Source organism: Arthroderma uncinatum (genome assembly GCF_011692745.1).
Source record: "Arthroderma uncinatum strain CBS 119779 chromosome Unknown scaffold2, whole genome shotgun sequence".
In the NCBI taxonomy this organism is placed as follows: Eukaryota; Fungi; Ascomycota; class Eurotiomycetes; order Onygenales; family Arthrodermataceae; genus Arthroderma; species Arthroderma uncinatum.
Genome location: NW_022983864.1, coordinates 4,705,209 through 4,722,334, shown reverse-complemented (window position 1 = coordinate 4,722,334; position 17,126 = coordinate 4,705,209). Strand labels below are relative to the sequence as shown.

The 17,126-nt window shown below is 48.0% G+C and overlaps 5 protein-coding genes across 5 annotated transcripts; 1 reads left to right on the top strand and 4 right to left on the bottom strand.

Moving 5' to 3' along the window:
* Positions 1 to 2,693: 2,693 nt before the first annotated feature.
* GIQ15_03396 (DUF821 domain-containing protein) lies at positions 2,694 to 4,033 on the top strand (the record flags this gene model as incomplete). The annotated part of the gene is made up of 2 exons (XM_033550813.1): positions 2,694 to 3,005; positions 3,137 to 4,033. The coding sequence occupies 2 exons, from the start codon at positions 2,694 to 2,696 to the stop codon at positions 4,031 to 4,033; spliced, it is 1,209 nt and encodes a 402-aa protein (XP_033407974.1).
* Positions 4,034 to 4,486: 453 nt separating this feature from the next.
* GIQ15_03395 (uncharacterized protein) lies at positions 4,487 to 6,089 on the bottom strand (the record flags this gene model as incomplete). Its single annotated transcript, XM_033550812.1, has 4 exons — positions 4,487 to 4,890; positions 4,956 to 5,683; positions 5,762 to 6,021; positions 6,087 to 6,089. The coding sequence occupies 4 exons, from the start codon at positions 6,087 to 6,089 to the stop codon at positions 4,487 to 4,489; spliced, it is 1,395 nt and encodes a 464-aa protein (XP_033407973.1).
* A 1,425-nt stretch (positions 6,090 to 7,514) lies between these two features.
* GIQ15_03394 (uncharacterized protein) lies at positions 7,515 to 9,713 on the bottom strand (the record flags this gene model as incomplete). Its single annotated transcript, XM_033550811.1, has 2 exons — positions 7,515 to 8,961; positions 9,208 to 9,713. 2 exons carry the CDS (start codon positions 9,711 to 9,713, stop codon positions 7,515 to 7,517), a joined length of 1,953 nt encoding a protein of 650 aa, XP_033407972.1.
* A 743-nt stretch (positions 9,714 to 10,456) lies between these two features.
* Positions 10,457 to 13,003, bottom strand: GIQ15_03393 (uncharacterized protein; the record flags this gene model as incomplete). Its single annotated transcript, XM_033550810.1, has 1 exon — positions 10,457 to 13,003. The coding sequence occupies one exon, from the start codon at positions 13,001 to 13,003 to the stop codon at positions 10,457 to 10,459; it is 2,547 nt and encodes an 848-aa protein (XP_033407971.1).
* An 806-nt stretch (positions 13,004 to 13,809) lies between these two features.
* On the bottom strand, positions 13,810 to 15,126 carry GIQ15_03392 (alpha 1,6 mannosyltransferase; the record flags this gene model as incomplete). Its single annotated transcript, XM_033550809.1, has 1 exon — positions 13,810 to 15,126. One exon carries the CDS (start codon positions 15,124 to 15,126, stop codon positions 13,810 to 13,812), a length of 1,317 nt encoding a protein of 438 aa, XP_033407970.1.
* Positions 15,127 to 17,126: the final 2,000 nt, after the last annotated feature.

Genomic DNA, 17,126 nt, shown 5'->3' with positions numbered 1-17,126 from the left:
ATCCATATCTTCTAGAGAAATGTGCCTTTTTCCGGGCCGAAATGCCGTCTTGCAGGAGCTAGGCGGCAAGAGTCAAAGTCCCTTCAACCACCGGGTTCTCCATCGTAGCAGTGTCAGGCATACACATTGGAGTCTAAATAGTTTTACCGAAGGAGCAGTGCTTGAATAGCGGCGCTTATTCAAAGGCCTCTCGCGTTTTCCTTTCCCTGGAAGATCATATACAGAGAGCAGAGCCTATCGACCTATGGATTCACTCTCCTTGTGAGGCGATGAGAGGGTATTCAACAACTGTCCACCTCTAGATCCTTGCCCTTGCATTATCCGCAGCATTGAATGTTCGAACTTCATTTGATTCTTGTCCAGTGAAAGGCGAAGTCAGAGGGCGAAGTAACCGTCTGACGTACCCCTTGACCTTTCTACGGACGTTAAGCAAGACTTGACGTAAGAAAAGAACTACGCGCCGTGATTTGGCCCTAGCATGTGCCTGAGTGATGCGCTATTTTAACCCGTAAAGAAGGGCCAATAATAACCCTGTCATTGTGCTTTTAAACGCTGCGACTCCATCATCCAAGCAAAATGGCTACGGATGCTGTAGCTTCAACTTTGCTAAGTATATCCGACAGCAAAGAGGCACATAACTCTTTTTAACCCTACGTGAAATATATACATCGCAAGAGCTAGGTGTCTACATTTCCCGAAGTATCCTATCTACTCTCTACAGCCACTGTTTAGAGGAGACAGCTTAGAAACCGACTTCATCAATACAAGGGCGAACCATGCATTAACTACTACAGAGAAAGCTCCGAAGTTCGCATAGAATATCTCTCAATGATATGATTCGAAACTAATCACAAGGAATGCCAACCATGGCTAGGGAACCTCACAAAGGGCAGATTGATCAACAAAAAGAGCCCGCGGAAGGGAGATCATAAGAAAAGAAATGAAAACCATGAGAAAGAGTCGTAAGGGTGACCGAAAGCGGACGTATCGTCATGTCGTAGTAGATCAGGCACATTCTGAACATAGAATGGCTGAAGAAACATAATGGTGACATTTCTAGAGCGTAACTACGCTGGGAGGGATATGCTTAGCAACATATGTCACAACAGCAGTCGCAGGACTCCCCACAGAGCCAACAGCAGCAGAGAGTGGCAAGGCTAGAGGAGAGAAATGTTAGATGATGGGATTTGAAGGAGACAAACATATTTTGTGTGCTAAAATTTGGGGTTCTGACCAGGTGTAGAGGCAGCCTCTATCCTTCTTCTCTTGAACAACAACCTGCGGCTGTGGCTGTGGCTGTTGGTATTGCATCTACGTTCGGCAACAAAGACCGCAATATTAGTATGGCCAAATATATGCTGAGTATAAAGAAAGGATTGTGAATATAGCCCTTGTTGTCGCGCAAGGGTCAACGTTCAACATGTATGTAGATATGGCTAGTACATACAGGAGGAGGGCCCTGAGGAGTGCCTTGCTGAGGGTAGCCGCCGTTATACCTATGATATATTCAGTCATTTATTCGGTCACGCAAGGACCGTCGGATATCGGTGTATCACGATCCCACAAGGGACCGGCACGCAACAGTAGAAGACATACCCTTGCTGAGGAGCGTTCTGGTAGTATCCTTGCTGGGACATCTTGATCTTTTATCTGTGTTGATAGTCGACTAGTTATGAGAGAAGACGAGAAAATAGCCTGTTCTGCTTCTTGCTTTTAAACATCCTGCGAGGAGTTCAGCCTTTAATATAATAGCAAGATCACACTCTATGAGGGCTGAACTTACTATGTAAAGCTGCTGACGCCACAGGTTTAACCCGCCAATCAACCTCCCTGAATCTGTGTCGCAACAGCTAGAGTTCCCCAAGCTGACGTGGCTGGTATTTGAATATATATGAGGCTAGCAGGGGTGGGGGCTGGCCATTATCTTTACATCTTCTCTAACAACGGCATTATGCCACTGCACCCAGACAACAGGCCCATGGTCGACCTGTAGGATGCCTACCATATACACCGTGCAGGCTAGCGGTAACTCCCAGCGGGAACCGCAATATGAACCCCTATCAGGCCACGAAAGCTTTCATGGGTCAGAATAACCATTTAACTCTAGAGTGACAGAACGTACTCCGTCTAGCTTAAGTAAATAAGCCATTATACTTCGATCACCAGTCAAGCTCTCGCCCGTCGACCGCCGAGGGGTCTAGTTTAAAGTGCTCTGCGCTGGAGGGCTCATCTCCATCAATTATCACCATGAGTGAGGTAGACCTTTGTCCTAGAAGCTGCGGATTTAACAAAATAGCTGACACCAAACTTGAGGCTCCAAGCATATTGATTGAATACTACTCCCTGCAAGCAGTATAAGACAAAGGGCGGTGTTAGTTATTTCCCGCAACTCTGCTTGCTTAAGTCTTTTGGAAGCACACGACACAGGAGCCAGAGACCATAGAAGAGCCAAGCTGGAAGCCGAGTACTCCGTAGTTATGGACTGGGATTTGTGTAGAGTAACGGAGTTGGATAAATAGAAATCCCATCAGGCAGACATAAGATCACATGACCTACGCGCTTTATGAAATTCATATCATCATTCCGGCCCCTGACAGGATGATATCGTTCACTCCCTTGAGGCTCCATTCTACGTGATATAATCGCAGAAGATGGACACAAAGGGTCACATTCATTCAATATCCGCAGCTATAATGCACCGTCGGGGCATTCTCGGAACAACACTCCTTCTAGCGCTTGTATTACTTTTCTGGTACCAACAGCGCACTTATTCAAGACCAACACCGCCAACTCACAGTCCGCATCATAATACTCAATGGGACTATAAGCGGGATGCGAATACGCTGATACTCAATGCCGCTCGCTGCCAGTCTGCTTTTCCTGGCCTGTTTGCTGAGGTTGACCGCGCAAAGCGGGAGAGGGCGAATCGACATATACGCCTGGACGAAATCGATTCTATAACAATCAAGAATGGCTATGTTCGCGCTATGATATATGATCAACAAGTAAGAGACTTTTAATATATTCGAAGGGTTCCGTTCCTTTCCTTCATAAACAACTAGGTTATATCTAGCACCTATTATTATCCCAAAAAATAAATACCTCGTTAAGCTAAATATATATTCTATTGCTTTAGCTCTATGTCATCAAGAATAATGGAACCATATACTCCCGAGAACTTGCGACCCTGCATGCCCTACATCGCGCCATTGTGACTTCTCCCGAACCTCTACCAAATATCGAATTTGTTTACAATACCGACGATCGGGTTGACCCAATCACTCAATGGGGATATGCGCGACGTGAGGAAGATAAATATATATGGCTTATGCCTGATTTTGGATACTGGTCCTGGCCAGAAACAAAAGTTGGAAGTATGAAAGAAGTTCAGATGAAAGCCGAAGTTGCGGAGCAGGCTTGGCCGTGGACAAAGAAGATTCCCAGACTGTTTTGGCGAGGTGCTACAATGGGCTTGGAAGTACGTGACAAGCTTGTCGAAATCACCAAAGACCAGCCATGGGCAGACGTCAAGCCAATCATATGGCGGAACAACGAGAGTATGAAGAACGACCTAAGGTCGATGCCGGACCACTGCGAGTTCAAATACCTTGCTCAGACTGAAGGAAATACTTATTCTGGACGTTTAAAGTATCTTCAGAGCTGCAGGTCGGTCATCGTTTCTCATAAGCTGGAGTGGATTCAGCACCAGTCCCCTCTTATGAAAAATTCCGGCCCCGAGCAAAACTATGTGGAGGTGCGGAGAGACTGGTCTGACCTACATGAGAAGATCAACTGGCTCGAAGAACATGACGAGGATGCAAGGCGGATTGCTGAGAATAACGTCAGAACGTTTCGCGATCACTACCTGACTCCAGCGGCAGAAGTTTGCTATTGGAGACATCTCATACGGTCCTGGGCAGAGGTGAGCTTCAAGCCTGAGTTCTATACAGAAGTTGATGGGAAACAGGTATGGCGAGGGGTGCCTGTTGAATCGTTTATGTTGGAGCGGCGTCTGAAATGGGAACCTTACTGAATGATATCGCGAAAGATGCCTATATTTTGTCATGTTTGATGTTTGTCAGCAGCTTCACACCCAGAGATAAATCTCTGCGCGTACACAATATCGCCTTTGTGCTCAGAAATGAATGTCCGACATGGGGGCGCTTGGGTCTATTTTTTTTTTTTTTTTTTTTTGGATATAGCTTTAGGAACTGCGATTTTATGTCGAGTTAAATGTATTTATAGCGATATTTCATCCATAATACTGGGTATATATTGGAATATATATTAATTAATGCGCACATCTTATTCAAACTATGTATCGAAGAGCCGAATTGCCTAAATACTTCAGACTAATACCAAATTCTATTGTCCCTGGTGAAAAAAGATAATTAAGTATATTTACAGCACAGTTATATTTTATTAGCTATGATATATAAAAAACGCTAAAAGGCATAAAATAAAGATAAATCGCATGAATCTCTTGTTATCCCCCTATTTTGAGGGATGCCGGGGGGCTCCACCTGCCCGCGGCATCCGCATCTCGAGTCAAAATTTTGATGTCAGTCCCATTAGATTGGTAAAAGAGCCAGAGCTGCTGAATTTTACCCCGGAAGCCAGCAGCCATGCTCATACGGCCATTGGGAACAGAGCTTATGACCCGGTATCCCTCAGGGCCGACCGTGGCATTTGTGTCAGATTTCATTCCCCTATTCCCGTCCGATAAAGTTGAAGAGACGTCTTCTATCCAGGCCTCATCTGGATATTTATAGGTGTTGTTTAATTCGCGGATGATTGCTTTATCATCAAAGTAATAAAGTAGACGTGGTGCTCCAACGTTTGCCACAGCTATACCCCCGTATTTTGAGGCCACTTGTGGTCCATTGATATCTATGAAAAGTAAATATGTGTTAAAGTTGGATATTAGATGGCCGCCGGTTGGGTGAATATCATACCTTGTTCCCATTTTGTATTGGGCTTTGAACAACAGTCTGGACAAATCACCACATTGAGCTGTTGCGTCTTCTTCGAAACATAATAGTATCTCCAAGTACCGTCACTTGCTTGGCCTGATGATCCTGCCGTGGCAGATACATCTTCAATGGTCTCCCCCGCTAGCCATCTGTCCGTTCGCGCGTTCCAATAAAGCACTCGTGCCTCGTTATTCTTGCCAGCATGGTATATAAGCCATGCAGTGTTGACATCACGGCATCCGCCGACATACTGAACAGATATAGCTGACTGTGGATCAACCACTAGGCTTAACTCTCCCAATGTCCCATTAATCCAATCATTACCGGAGTGGCTCCCGCGAATTTCCTGAAGGACCCTGTTTTTGTCGACGTAGACCAGATTGAGCCGGATATCATCTCCTTCTCCTTCCCAATAGGAACTTAAAGGGGTGCCAGGGTGGGCGTCTCTTGTGACGAAACTTGAATCATGCCATTGGGAGTTGTTCCAGGTTGAACGCCGGATCTCCCAATTGGAGTGTTGATAGAATACGACGTAGTTCGTGCCGACGCTATCCTGATCCCTTACGGGCGAGTATGTTAAGGACGAGATGGCCGTTCCATTATACGCCCAGGAGTCGTCTACTGTTTTCGGCTTATTAGGCCCGCCGCCATATCCTGGCCGGTCTGGTGATGATGATGGCGATGAAGAAGATGGAGGCGGAGAGGTAGCTCTGGTGAGTATGTTAGAATGCCATATTCAAGATCGTGGTTTCAAAACCTCACGATGCTCATCAGCTTAGGTCACATACCCTTTGGCGTTTCTAAGCCCTACTACTAGCCCAACTGCAATTGTAACAGCGATGAAGACCGTAGTCAACACTATTGCAGGAATAGCGAACTGTTTTCTTTTCCAGAACGGCCGTGGAGAAGGGGAAAGGGAATCCGACAGCCTTGAAGGTTTATACACAGCAGCCGTCGACACAGTGGCTTTTACTGCTTCCTTGTCTGACCCGCCTGGGACTCCAACCTGGGGTGCACAGTTTGGGTCATATTCTTGGTAGTATACCTCCTAACGCAAACATCAGTTAGCAGTGACGAGGGAGATCTCAACCCTGACATAATTTAATTACTCACCATGATTATAAAATGTAAGGGCTGACAGTAACGAGTGCATGGAAGGCCATCCTTACATCAGGCCTGGCGCTTCTTTATATATCAACATCACCACTCCGCCCCAGGCCTGGGTATGAGGCGTGCTGCATGGGCGATGAACGTCCAAGGAGCTAATGCACGTACGTAAATATATGTTGGTGAATGCACGGCTTGAACCCCTGTACTGGTGAGACCTGTTTCAAGACCTGTTGTTTTCTCCAATTGTTGGCTGTAGTTTGCCGCCGGGCGGGACCAACCACTGCAAATTATTGACGTGGGCTGCTCCGGCTACGAGCGTAGCTAACAATAACATGTTAGATTTCTGTGCTGTGGACGACTCGTTCCTATCGGAAACTAGGCCTTTTATCCCTTGGTCCAGCATAATACTAACTAGCCGCCCATGCCGTGGTCCGACTCGTGGTATATAAACTTACAAGATACAGACCCTTGACCAGCTGCAGCTTCGAAACCCGGAAACTTCCTAAGGTGCACACTATTTATATCATTTTCTAAGGCTCCTAGTAGTAGTTAGATGGTAACCCTCCCTTGTTCATGGCTCTGTCCGGGCTATTCAGCCAATTCCATCTTCATCAGCTTGGTCCACTACAGGGAGCCCAAGGGTCAATGTCGATCAGCTGTAGCCCTGCAATCACCACTGCGGAATATGTCCGAGTCGCTTGATATTCTATTTAGGCCTCTTACCTTTAATTAATCCATTGCTGTGAGTGGAGGACTTCTCTATTTATTAAGCTGGACTGATCTAATCTTAAGGACTAATAGGGGAACTAGGATCGTCATAACCATCAACAAATAAGTAGAAGCAGGTGCTTGTCGAAAGGCAGATTGGGCTAGGGAAATATGGCCGAATTGTACTGTATAAACCCAAGTCTCCCCTTCCTGTCTATACCAAGGTACTTCCTATTAACCTGAGGAACTATGCTTTGACAGGAATACTTCGAAAGCTCCACTGACAATGGTGGACTATGTGGTAGACTTTTAATTAACCCTTAGTATGGCCACAAGAATGAAGCTAAACAAGATGTAGCGGATCTGGCTTATTAATGCCTTTGGAAGGCATCCATTTTATGCTGTAGTACTTGAACAGGAGAAGAACGGGCGCTATAACGTCTCTATATTAAATTGATATCAAACCCTTAAAGTGTTGCTAACCATCGATTTTAAGGCAAGTTTTATCCTTCCTGTCAGTAGGTTCATTCGGGAAAGCCGCCTGGGCTTAGAAATGTCCTGGAGTAATCCTTGCATATATATAAAAAATTGATAAAGGGTATCTCTTGCTTCGTCTAGAATCTGTCCACAAAACTGTGATATGTCGTGTCCTGAACACGGGCTTGGGGGTATCTATCCAAAAAAGGGATAAATGGTATATGTGGCAGATGGCAGATGGCTGCCTCAGCCAGAGGGGCTAGACACCTGCCTCCGCTTCCCGGATTTAACGCCACGAGACCCCGAACCGATCAACGGCCTCTTCCTATCCAGTCGTGCTCGGTCAAAATCAATCAGCATTGTATGGGATAACTCTTCATTCCAGGTGATATTGGACTCGCGAAGGTCCCCATGGGTCACACCGTACCGATGTAGTTCCTTTTGAAACTTTCTTCGCTCTAGGCATAGATCGTAAGGCAGCATATCATCTTGGCTCTCCCCAGCCCAGGAAAGGAGCAGGTAGTGAACGATGTAGTCCAGGCCGTCAGTGATGAATGGCTTCTGGAGATTGACACGCCCCAGGCAGACGGGAATCAAGTTGCCCTGAAGTTTGCTGAGATACTCGTATACTTGAAATTCATGCTGGAGATGGGGTATCATCTTTTCGATGGTTCCCTTCCCCACAAACGTATACCCATAGTCGGCCAAGGTCATCTTGAAGAGGATGCCACGAGCTCCGCCGCGCCTCAGTTCCCAGCATCCATTATCTCGGTCTTTATTCAGCTGAGCATCAAGCAAGGTTGCAACCCTCTCCTTGGAGATCGGATGTTTGCCGTCGTGGCTCATCTGTTGGTGAACCATGATATTGGGACAGGCCAGGTCAAGAGCACTTTTATTGGCCAATCCGACAAGGCATCGTTGTGTACAATACCGACGGTTTGGTTCCCGATCAGGACTACGCTGTCGCTTCGATGGTGGAGGTCGCGGCGGAGACATCACAACCGCGAATCGTTTTCCTGTCGGGTTGGGTTCGTGGTGGTTGCCGGGCTCTTCTTCTTCTTCAGAGTCGTCCGAGGGTGGACGATTGGGAAGATCATCGGAGTCCGCACAAGAGCCTTGCAGCCGTCGTGATCGTCGAGGCTGATTATTCGGGTCTGGGTTGGGGGACGGGCTGGAGAGCGGGCTCGAAGGTATATAGGAGGATACGGACGGCGTTCGCCTTCTTTCCTCCTCCGGAATTTTTGATAGGACATATTCAACGTCCACAGCCCAGGTGCGAAGCGCGGAAAATGCGTTGGATCGCCACTCCTGGCTTCGCCTCTGCGAACTCACTGCCATCAAGCAGAACGAGAGCACCAACGAGATTGCCGTCCGGGAGTGAGCAAAAGAACCATTGCACCAGGCTGCCGCGTCCTGTTCTGGGTTGGTAAGATGCCAGTACAGTGTTGTTGGGTCTTCTTCCTTGATGCGAAGGAAAACAAAGGCATCCCCCGTAGTGAGATACCCGTATTCCAACCCCTCTTTAATCATATAATCAAAGGTCTGTGTGATGGCAGCACCCGTCAGTTGCCTTGCGTTGTGGAGAATTTTTTCTTCCTTCCCCTTCTCCCCCATTTCGGGATCAGGAACGGGGATCTCAAAATTCTGCACGACGTCTTCCCAGAAATTTTTAGGTTCTAGTCCAGCCTTCAAGCTGGAGTATAGAAGCTTATGACTAGCCTTGTATTCAATGATGAGGAGCAGCGTCTCAGTCTCTCCATCCTTTCGATATACACAGAACTGGTCAGGCCGGGGTTTTGAGCCCTGATGTTTCGGTCCCGCTGGTCCCGGCTCCTCCTCATCGTCTAGAGTATTGGCATGATTTTCAAATGAGATGCCTGACCCGGAGATAGGAAGTTGTTCATTGGTATCCAGCTTCAGGAGCTCTTCCACTATGGACGAAACCTGCGTCTCGACAGCAAATCGCTCGTAGCTCATAAGATCAAGCTCGCTAGCCAGCGGTCGGCGACTGACAACATTCCCGAAGGTCTTGAGGCCTTCAACGGATGGGAACGCCCCTATGGCGAGTTTCCCGGGTGGGTAGAACAAACGGGAAACCCTGCCAAAGACTTCGTCAAGCGTATCAAGAAAGTCATCCCACTTGCGAAGATTGGTCGGGCAGTAGCGGCCAGTAGGTTTAGTGATTGAGCCCTTAGTGGACTTGGACTTATTTGGCTGGATGCTAAGCGGTACAGCAAAGAGATCATGGCAGGATCGCAGGTAATCGTCCAAAGTTGTTGGGTTCACTCTACTTTCCAGTGCTTCCAGGGCCTGTCGTGTTCGTTTGCCTGCTGTCTTTTCTTCATGGAGATGTTGTTGTACGGTATGCAAGCGTTGTTCAGCTTCCTCTCGGAGCCTTCTCTCCTCCTCAAAGAGGCGCTGATACTTGTCAGCTTCTCGAGCCATTTGGATTCCACTCCAACAGCCCCCGCTTCGTGGATAGCAACATAAAATATCAGATTCTCTGTGCTGTGGTTTCCATTAGACACTAGGTCTCTTTGTCCCTTGTGGTCCAACAATGAACTAAAGAAACTAAAGAAACTGATCCGCAAGAGGTGTAAACATCTCCACAGTCCCGTGATATCGCCAAGTCTTTCTCCGTTGCTGCCTAGACTAAGCCTAGACTAAGCCTGGGCAAGCTTAGGGGCAAGCTTAGGGGCAAGCCTAAAGGCTAAGGGTAAGCTAGAAGGTAAAACGGAGCGCTAAGGAGGAGGCTTAGGGGCAAGCTTAGGGGTAAGTCTTAACTAAGGGTACTCTCTTAGGGGCCACCTTTGAATAGTTCTCCATGGTGTGGTAGCTAGATATGCTGCTGCTCTTATGGAGCTACTTTGTACGTATCGAGTTCAGAAGACTCTCTAGCAGGAAACAATAAAATAAAGAATTTATTATTTGTTAATCCAAGAAACTGCCTGCTCCAATGCAAGCTGATCTAATCTAACCTATCAACACAATACCAGTTTATCCATACCTATCGATAATTTCGACCAGTAGAAAAGTGCACTGGCTAGGCGGGGATGAGACGATGCTTGTGAGCGATTTGTGTTTGAGTGGATTGTATGGTTTTGTACAGTATGGGCAAGGTAAGCAGGTAGCAAAGGGTCATTTCTCATTAGGGCGTAGCATATGTGCTGCAACAGGGGTTCGGGTTTTCAATCAGGGGAGTCGTCAAAACCATCCCTGGGAAGTAGACTTGGACTCAGGACCGATAGACTGGTACGGATCGATCCGTACTTCCCTGATGGTGGATAATCTTCTGGTTCTGCCATCATGTCTACGTTCGAGGTAGTATCTGCTTCTGGCAATGGGCATGGACACATCAATGTACCGGGCCCGTCACGCACAGCGAGCCCGATAGCCAATACTAACGTGACGGAGAATTTGAGCCATTCTTGCATCGTGGGAGTACAGCCTGATAGAAGTTGCATCGTGTTGTCTGGTCGGTGGTTGACGCTGACTGGTGTTGATATCTCTTCCATCTCTTCTTCTCCGATATAGCCACGGCATCTGGCATTTCGCAATGTGGAGCGTTTAAACCATTGATTACGCGTGTGCGTACCCAACAGTAATCCGAGGAACCACCATGATAAACTACCGAGTCGGCGCCAGTTGGAGTGCCAGGCATTAGTCAGGATACGGTGAGTGAGTGTTCGTGCGTTAGCCAGTAGCTGTGGGATGTAGACGTGTAACTTTTCGAGCCATGAGGGAGGGTTTGGTCTCGCTGATGTTATGCGCTTAACCGGGCCAATGTCATTGCGTAAAATTGATAATTTGCGGCTGCGGTTACGACGGCGCCTAACAGTTCCTCCTTCATAGCTTATCGTATCACTGCTCGGCGAGAGACTTTTGGCCGCAAATGAACTCTCGGCCAGATCATCCATATCGTCCATCGACAAGTCGTGACCAGCCATTGCCTCTTCAAAGGACTGGTAATGCGCTGCATTCCCTTCCAAAGAATCTAATGCGTCTATTCTCGCCGCATCAACATCGACATCATCCCCGTCCATCTCATCGTCATATAATGAATCATCATACCCCGATCCAGCCCTGGAATACCGTAGCGTCGAGAAATATCGCGCCAATCGCTGCTGCTGTATTGAGTTGGGTGACGAGGAAGTGACTGGCGGTGCATACGGTGACAATGCAGCAGATGCGGTAGGTAAGACGAGGGGTTTCAAGGTGCAGCAACCAGATGGGAAGCGGCGCATTTTTCTGTTTCTATACCGCAGCTTTCCTTGTAGTTGAAGTTCGGGTGATAAGGGGAAAGACGTGACTGATCCAGTTCCAGCTCCCGCTCCTGATCCTGCACTGTATAGGGGTTGGGATTGGTTGGAGAGGAGGGAGGTGCGTTGCGAATGCGACGGGCCAGAACATGAGTCAAACCCTGAGTCAACGGATGCCAACTCGAAGGAGCGAGTGTCTTCCTCATTTCCGCTCCGCTTGCATGGATCCACGAAAGAAGCATCCGGTTCAGCAGTGGGTTGGAAAAGAGGCTGTCTGACAGGCGATAGCGGTATTTTTGTAAACATCGACTTGGGCCGAGGTGTACGGCACATGGCTTCTCCATTGCTCACTGAAGAACCATCTACTACTGTAGTAGTAGGAGGCGGTGGCAGTTCTACCCGAGGCGATTGAGCGAGCAGCTCCGTCAAAACATCGACTCTCCGCTCCAGGCTGCGATTCGTAGCATTCACAGCCTCTAGAGTCCGTAGAGTCTGCGAGTCCTTCTCAATCTCCCATTCGAGTTCTCGGATCTTGTTATCCTTCGTTTCGACCTCACGCTCCAACGACCGTATCCGCCCTTTTAGCTGTGCCTCTCTCTCCGCCATCACTGTTTCCTCGTCCTGCACGCGAGCTTCAAACCTTTCTTCCCATTCAGTCACTTGTTGTTTTAATATTCGGTATTCGGCATTCAGTGCTTTGTATCGAGCAGCGTGTGCATTTGCGTCAGCAAGCTCCGCATCTTGGAGGGTTGCTGCAAGCTGATTTTCAAGGTGTTCAATGTACTGAGACGTGTCACGACGGCCATCTCGGTTCCGCCCCTTTGGCCGCTTTATACGATCTAGACTGGTAAATGTGCTACTGTTGTGTGACGACACTGACGTCTTTCGAGTAGACTGCATCTTCTCCTCCCAGTCAAGATCTGGTTCTGGCTCCGGTTCCAGTTCCGGTTCTCCTATAGTAGCTTTTGGGCGGCCAAACGATGCAGACCATGGAGGAGAGTCTGGCTGAGTTTGGAATATAGATGACACCGATACACGAGGGGTATGTCCTCTCCGCCGTTGTGTAGAGTTCCCCAACTCCCTCAATATACTCGACCGCCGAGTATGAGACGTTGATGTGTTGGCAATGGTATGCAATCCTTCATATCCTGTCCCCCTCGTCGACCCAACGTAATCGAACTCGTTCTCTTTGTCTTCGCCTTCGTCGTCAATACCACCCAATGCACTCCTCCATGTCTCGATCTGAGACTGCGGAGGACTCAGTTGTCTCGGGGACGACGCAGGTGCGGAAGCAGACGCAGAAGCAAGCAACGCTCCCCGGAACCTAGCGTTGCGGAGCTGTAGTCGACGGTTCTGGGTATTGAACGGTGGCGAGGGACTTAGAGATGGCGATCTGCTTCGAAAGGGGCTGATGTTGCTTGATGGAGGGAGAGAGTACCTCGACCTCGAAGTGTCTATCTCTGGCCGTCTGTCCATCCTTCGGCGCTGTTATGAATGCGAGTCGACCCTGTCTCCATCCCCTTGGTACTATCCTTATGCAGAGGGTCGCCCGATTGGTCGGAGCGGAGTCAGATGAAAGCTCGTGAGAGCCGAGGGACAGAGAGACGAGATAGGGGCCGAAGGTGAGTCGGGGGAGAGGCAATTGAGGAGGTTTGGGAACCTGTGTCAACTCATGACGGATAGACGGTGGATGGACGATCGAACCCTCTTAGTCACTGGCGGACTGTTGAACTATTAATCGTGGATGCTCCGTCTATTTGTTTTTCCTGTTGCCCCCTTGCTTGGTGTTTGTTTACAGGGCGGATGTTTCATCGTCTTACTCAGCCAGTCATGTGATTATCTAGATGGAGACAAGAAGACGTGGATACACGGATTTGATATTGACGGAGACGACGGTAAGGAGGTTGGATCCATGGTTGGAGAGTAAATATCGTGATAGGGGGGGTTAATTATGGTATGAGGGGCATCGTCGGTCATTAGGATACACAAAACTACATCCACCAGGGCCTGCAGCCGTCGTTACGGCTGGCATGAAAGAAGGCACCTTGCACCCCTTTCCCCCCTGCAGAAGATGCTCAGGCATGTGGGACCGTACATCGGCGTACCCATAACCGGTTTGTCTGCAGGTACACTTGGCCATATACCGGAGTGAAGGGTGGTCGTGTGGCCGAAGTGTGGCCCGAGTATGGGGCAAGTATGGGAATGTGTCCGAAGTAGGGAGTATACGCAGTATGGCGGATGACAAGAGAGACAAGAAATCTCGGCTGCTCGTCCGTTCTGGCTTAAGATTGCGTCTTCTTGTCGCTCTCTGCCTTCTTCTCTGCTTCCTCTTTGGCCTTCTTGGCCTCCTCTTCCTTCCGTGTCCTCTCGCCCTCTTCTTTCGCCTTCTTCTTTTTATCATCCTCTTTCTTCTTCTCGTCGTCTACTTCCTTCTGTTTCCTGCTCGCCTCCTCAGCTGCTTTCTTCAATCTTTCAGCTTCCTCCTCCTCCTGTTTCTGACGGTTCTTTTTCGCCTCGTCAGCGGCACTCTTCCATGTCCCCGCATGGTGGTGCGTCACAAGGACTTCACCCTGGGGCTTCGGGTTGCCGTCATACGAGGCAAATGCGGGGACGGGAAGTATGACCACATCGTCGAGATATTGTGGCTCCTTGCCATTGGTGAGGTCCGTGTCGACAATCTCCTTCTGTAGAGTTTTAGACAGAGACTCGATTATCTTCGCCGTCATCTTTTTCCGTCCGGTCACCTCAACGACGTCACTGATCATTTCAAGCTTGATGCCTTCTGGGCCAACTCCCTTCTTCTTCGCGATATCGTATAGCTCACGCACCACGTCATCCACAACGACCTTTATGTGTTTAGAGCCAGGCTGGGCAGCGAACACCCCGTTGGTAAACACCTTTTTACCGCCATGGTCAGCATCAGGCTCTAGCCCAAGGACTAGGCCGGTCTTGACGGTGCTGTTGGCATTGTAGATTTCAGCGGGCAGCCAGCTGCTCACGGGTTGGTCACAAGTAGTGTCGAGGTCAGCCCATATGCCACCGTCGGCTAGCAGGATGAGATAACGAAGAAGGTCGGCACGTAAAATAGGGATGGTGAGCCCCGTGTAGAGAGTCACGATGTCTTGATGGTCGGCGTAGCGGTTGCGCACGTAATTATCGCTCGCCTGGTCGGTGAGCCGCTCATGGCGGAAGGTCGGGTTCTTCGCGAGCCAAGTATCGGTCATGTTGAGCTCCTCGTTGGTGAGGTCTGTACCTTTGGAGGTCTGCCATATTTTGCCAGGGATGCCGGGAATGGTTCCTACAGCAGGTACTGGAGAGGACGAGGATGTTGGTGATGACGGCGATGTACTCGACGACGGTATCTTAGGCGCTTCTGGAGTCGGTATTCCCAACGGCGGATGCGAGATCAACGGCGGAGCCTCGTCAGGCTTCGACGCAGGCGGGGATTCTGGCTGGGAGGGATCCTGCTGATCACCGTGGCCAGGTATCGTATTGCCCGTAGGTATGGGACCAAATTGTTTAGCTGAGTAGAAGAGGACAACGCTGATGACAGTGGCTATGACGACGGCACGCAGAATCCGCTGCATTGCCAACGACATTTTCCCTTAACCAATGCAGTTTTTTAAAAAAAAAAAAAAAAAATTACCCGAAAGTAGTCAAGTCAAGGGGTGAGAAGGAAAGGGAAGTATTAAACTCAAGTAAGAATTAAGAAGATAAGAGTTAAGCTAGACAGATAAAGGAATGATTGTCTGTCCTAATTCAAACGTCGGGAATCGGAGCGCAGGAGAGAAAGCGCCTGAACAGCCACCTTTGTCCAGGCAGCAGCTGTTGCTTGAGCGTGCCCATGAGGCTCCGGCAGCGGAGAAAACCTAGACCACAGGCCTGGTCTGGAGAAGACCTGGTCCATTCATGGATTTATCCCGGCTGAGCGCATAAGTAAATTATCCATATCCCTGCCCGGGCGCTGGGTCACATCCGCTAGCTGGTCGCAACAGCAGGGGATATGAAATGAGACCTCGCTGGGTCACTCGGAGATATCGTTCATTCGCGCTCCTTAATGTTGTTTTATTTATAGAGTGGCACTGGGAGCCGGGTCTCCTTTACTCCGTATTTAGAGCCGAGCGTTAAAGGGCGAGACGCCGGAGACGGATGTCTATCCTGTTTCTTGCGTGTGGTGGAACGGAGTACTCCGTAGGCCTGCTTCGGTCAATAAGATGAACGTGCCTCCCCTGAAGGAATCCGTACCCTGTCTAGCAATGCATCCTGGTCCTCGTTCCCCTTGATATCCTGTCAGAGGAGATGTAGATGTAGATGTTGGTTCCGTATAGAACATTTGTTAGTTGCGAGCCGCATGGTCTAACTTCCCAAGAAGGTTAGCTTCCGGCTCGGCGAAGTCTGTTGTTCCGGTACTAAATGGTATTCTATATACAATATATTGTGAAAATAATAGGGTTCTATTGGATCACAATTGTATTTATGGTACTAAGATGTACATCGCTGAGTCAGCTAATTAGTCAGCGGTAAATTACCTGATTAACGTAATCCACATGCGAGCCGGCCACCCAAGCGAGCCGGCCACCAAATTCAAACGCGTATACTTTTTAACTAATTAACAACTTCTATATGTAATGATGCCACCAATTCATAACAAAAATAATAGAAACTCTATAAAGATAGAGGGAAAGATTAAACTTATAATTCTTACTTTAAAAAATAAAGAAATTACCTCTATTTATAAAGCTATATATTAATTTAATATACTAAAGTTAACTCTTATAGATTAACTTAAAGACTACTCTTTATATATAAATTTACGCGTAAACTCATATAAATTAATAAATACTAAAAAGGAATTACTTATTTAATAGATTCTAGATCTAGATAAATAAGGACTACTACCCCAGCCTGCCTTTATTAAGAATATAGCTAATTGTCACAAGCTGACGGCGCTCCTTGATTATCTAAAGGTGATCAGAGGTTCACACCTGCTGTAAGACAGAAGGTATGAAGGTCTTAAGGAAAGCTTAGGTTAGAAGTGAGTCATTATAGGAGACGGCTTAATACTAGGGTAAGATAGAATACTATAGTAAGACTATCCCTCAGTTCTAAGTATAGCTTCAGTCAGTGCCTGGGTCAGATGAAGGCTAAAGGTCCTTATAAGTAGTGAAGATAAAGTTGACCTACATTAATGGGCAAAGGGGTATTTGGTGAATATAGTATAAGATAACTAGAATGGTGCTTTGTATTGAGTAGTATGGTAAAACTGTAGCTGGTTTGATCATGAGTATAAGACTCTTGATTCTAAGGTAATAAGCGTCTTTATATACATGGTATATATCTAGTAATAGGTATGATAGTTCTCCACCAAGGGGTTCCTATCACCCCTATTGGTTATTGTGATAGTATCAATAGGAAGCTGCTAAGCCCGTCCTATCGGTCCTATCGCTATTAGTCACGTGACTAGTGCCCTCAAGGTCTGGCCCGTGATCCTCCCGTTCAATGAGTGTATATCCTGGGGCTGCGCCACAGGTGGTCTGTAATATCATCCCCTTCTTTCTCAACAAGTCGTCCCGACGCGCGCATATATAAACCTGGTTAG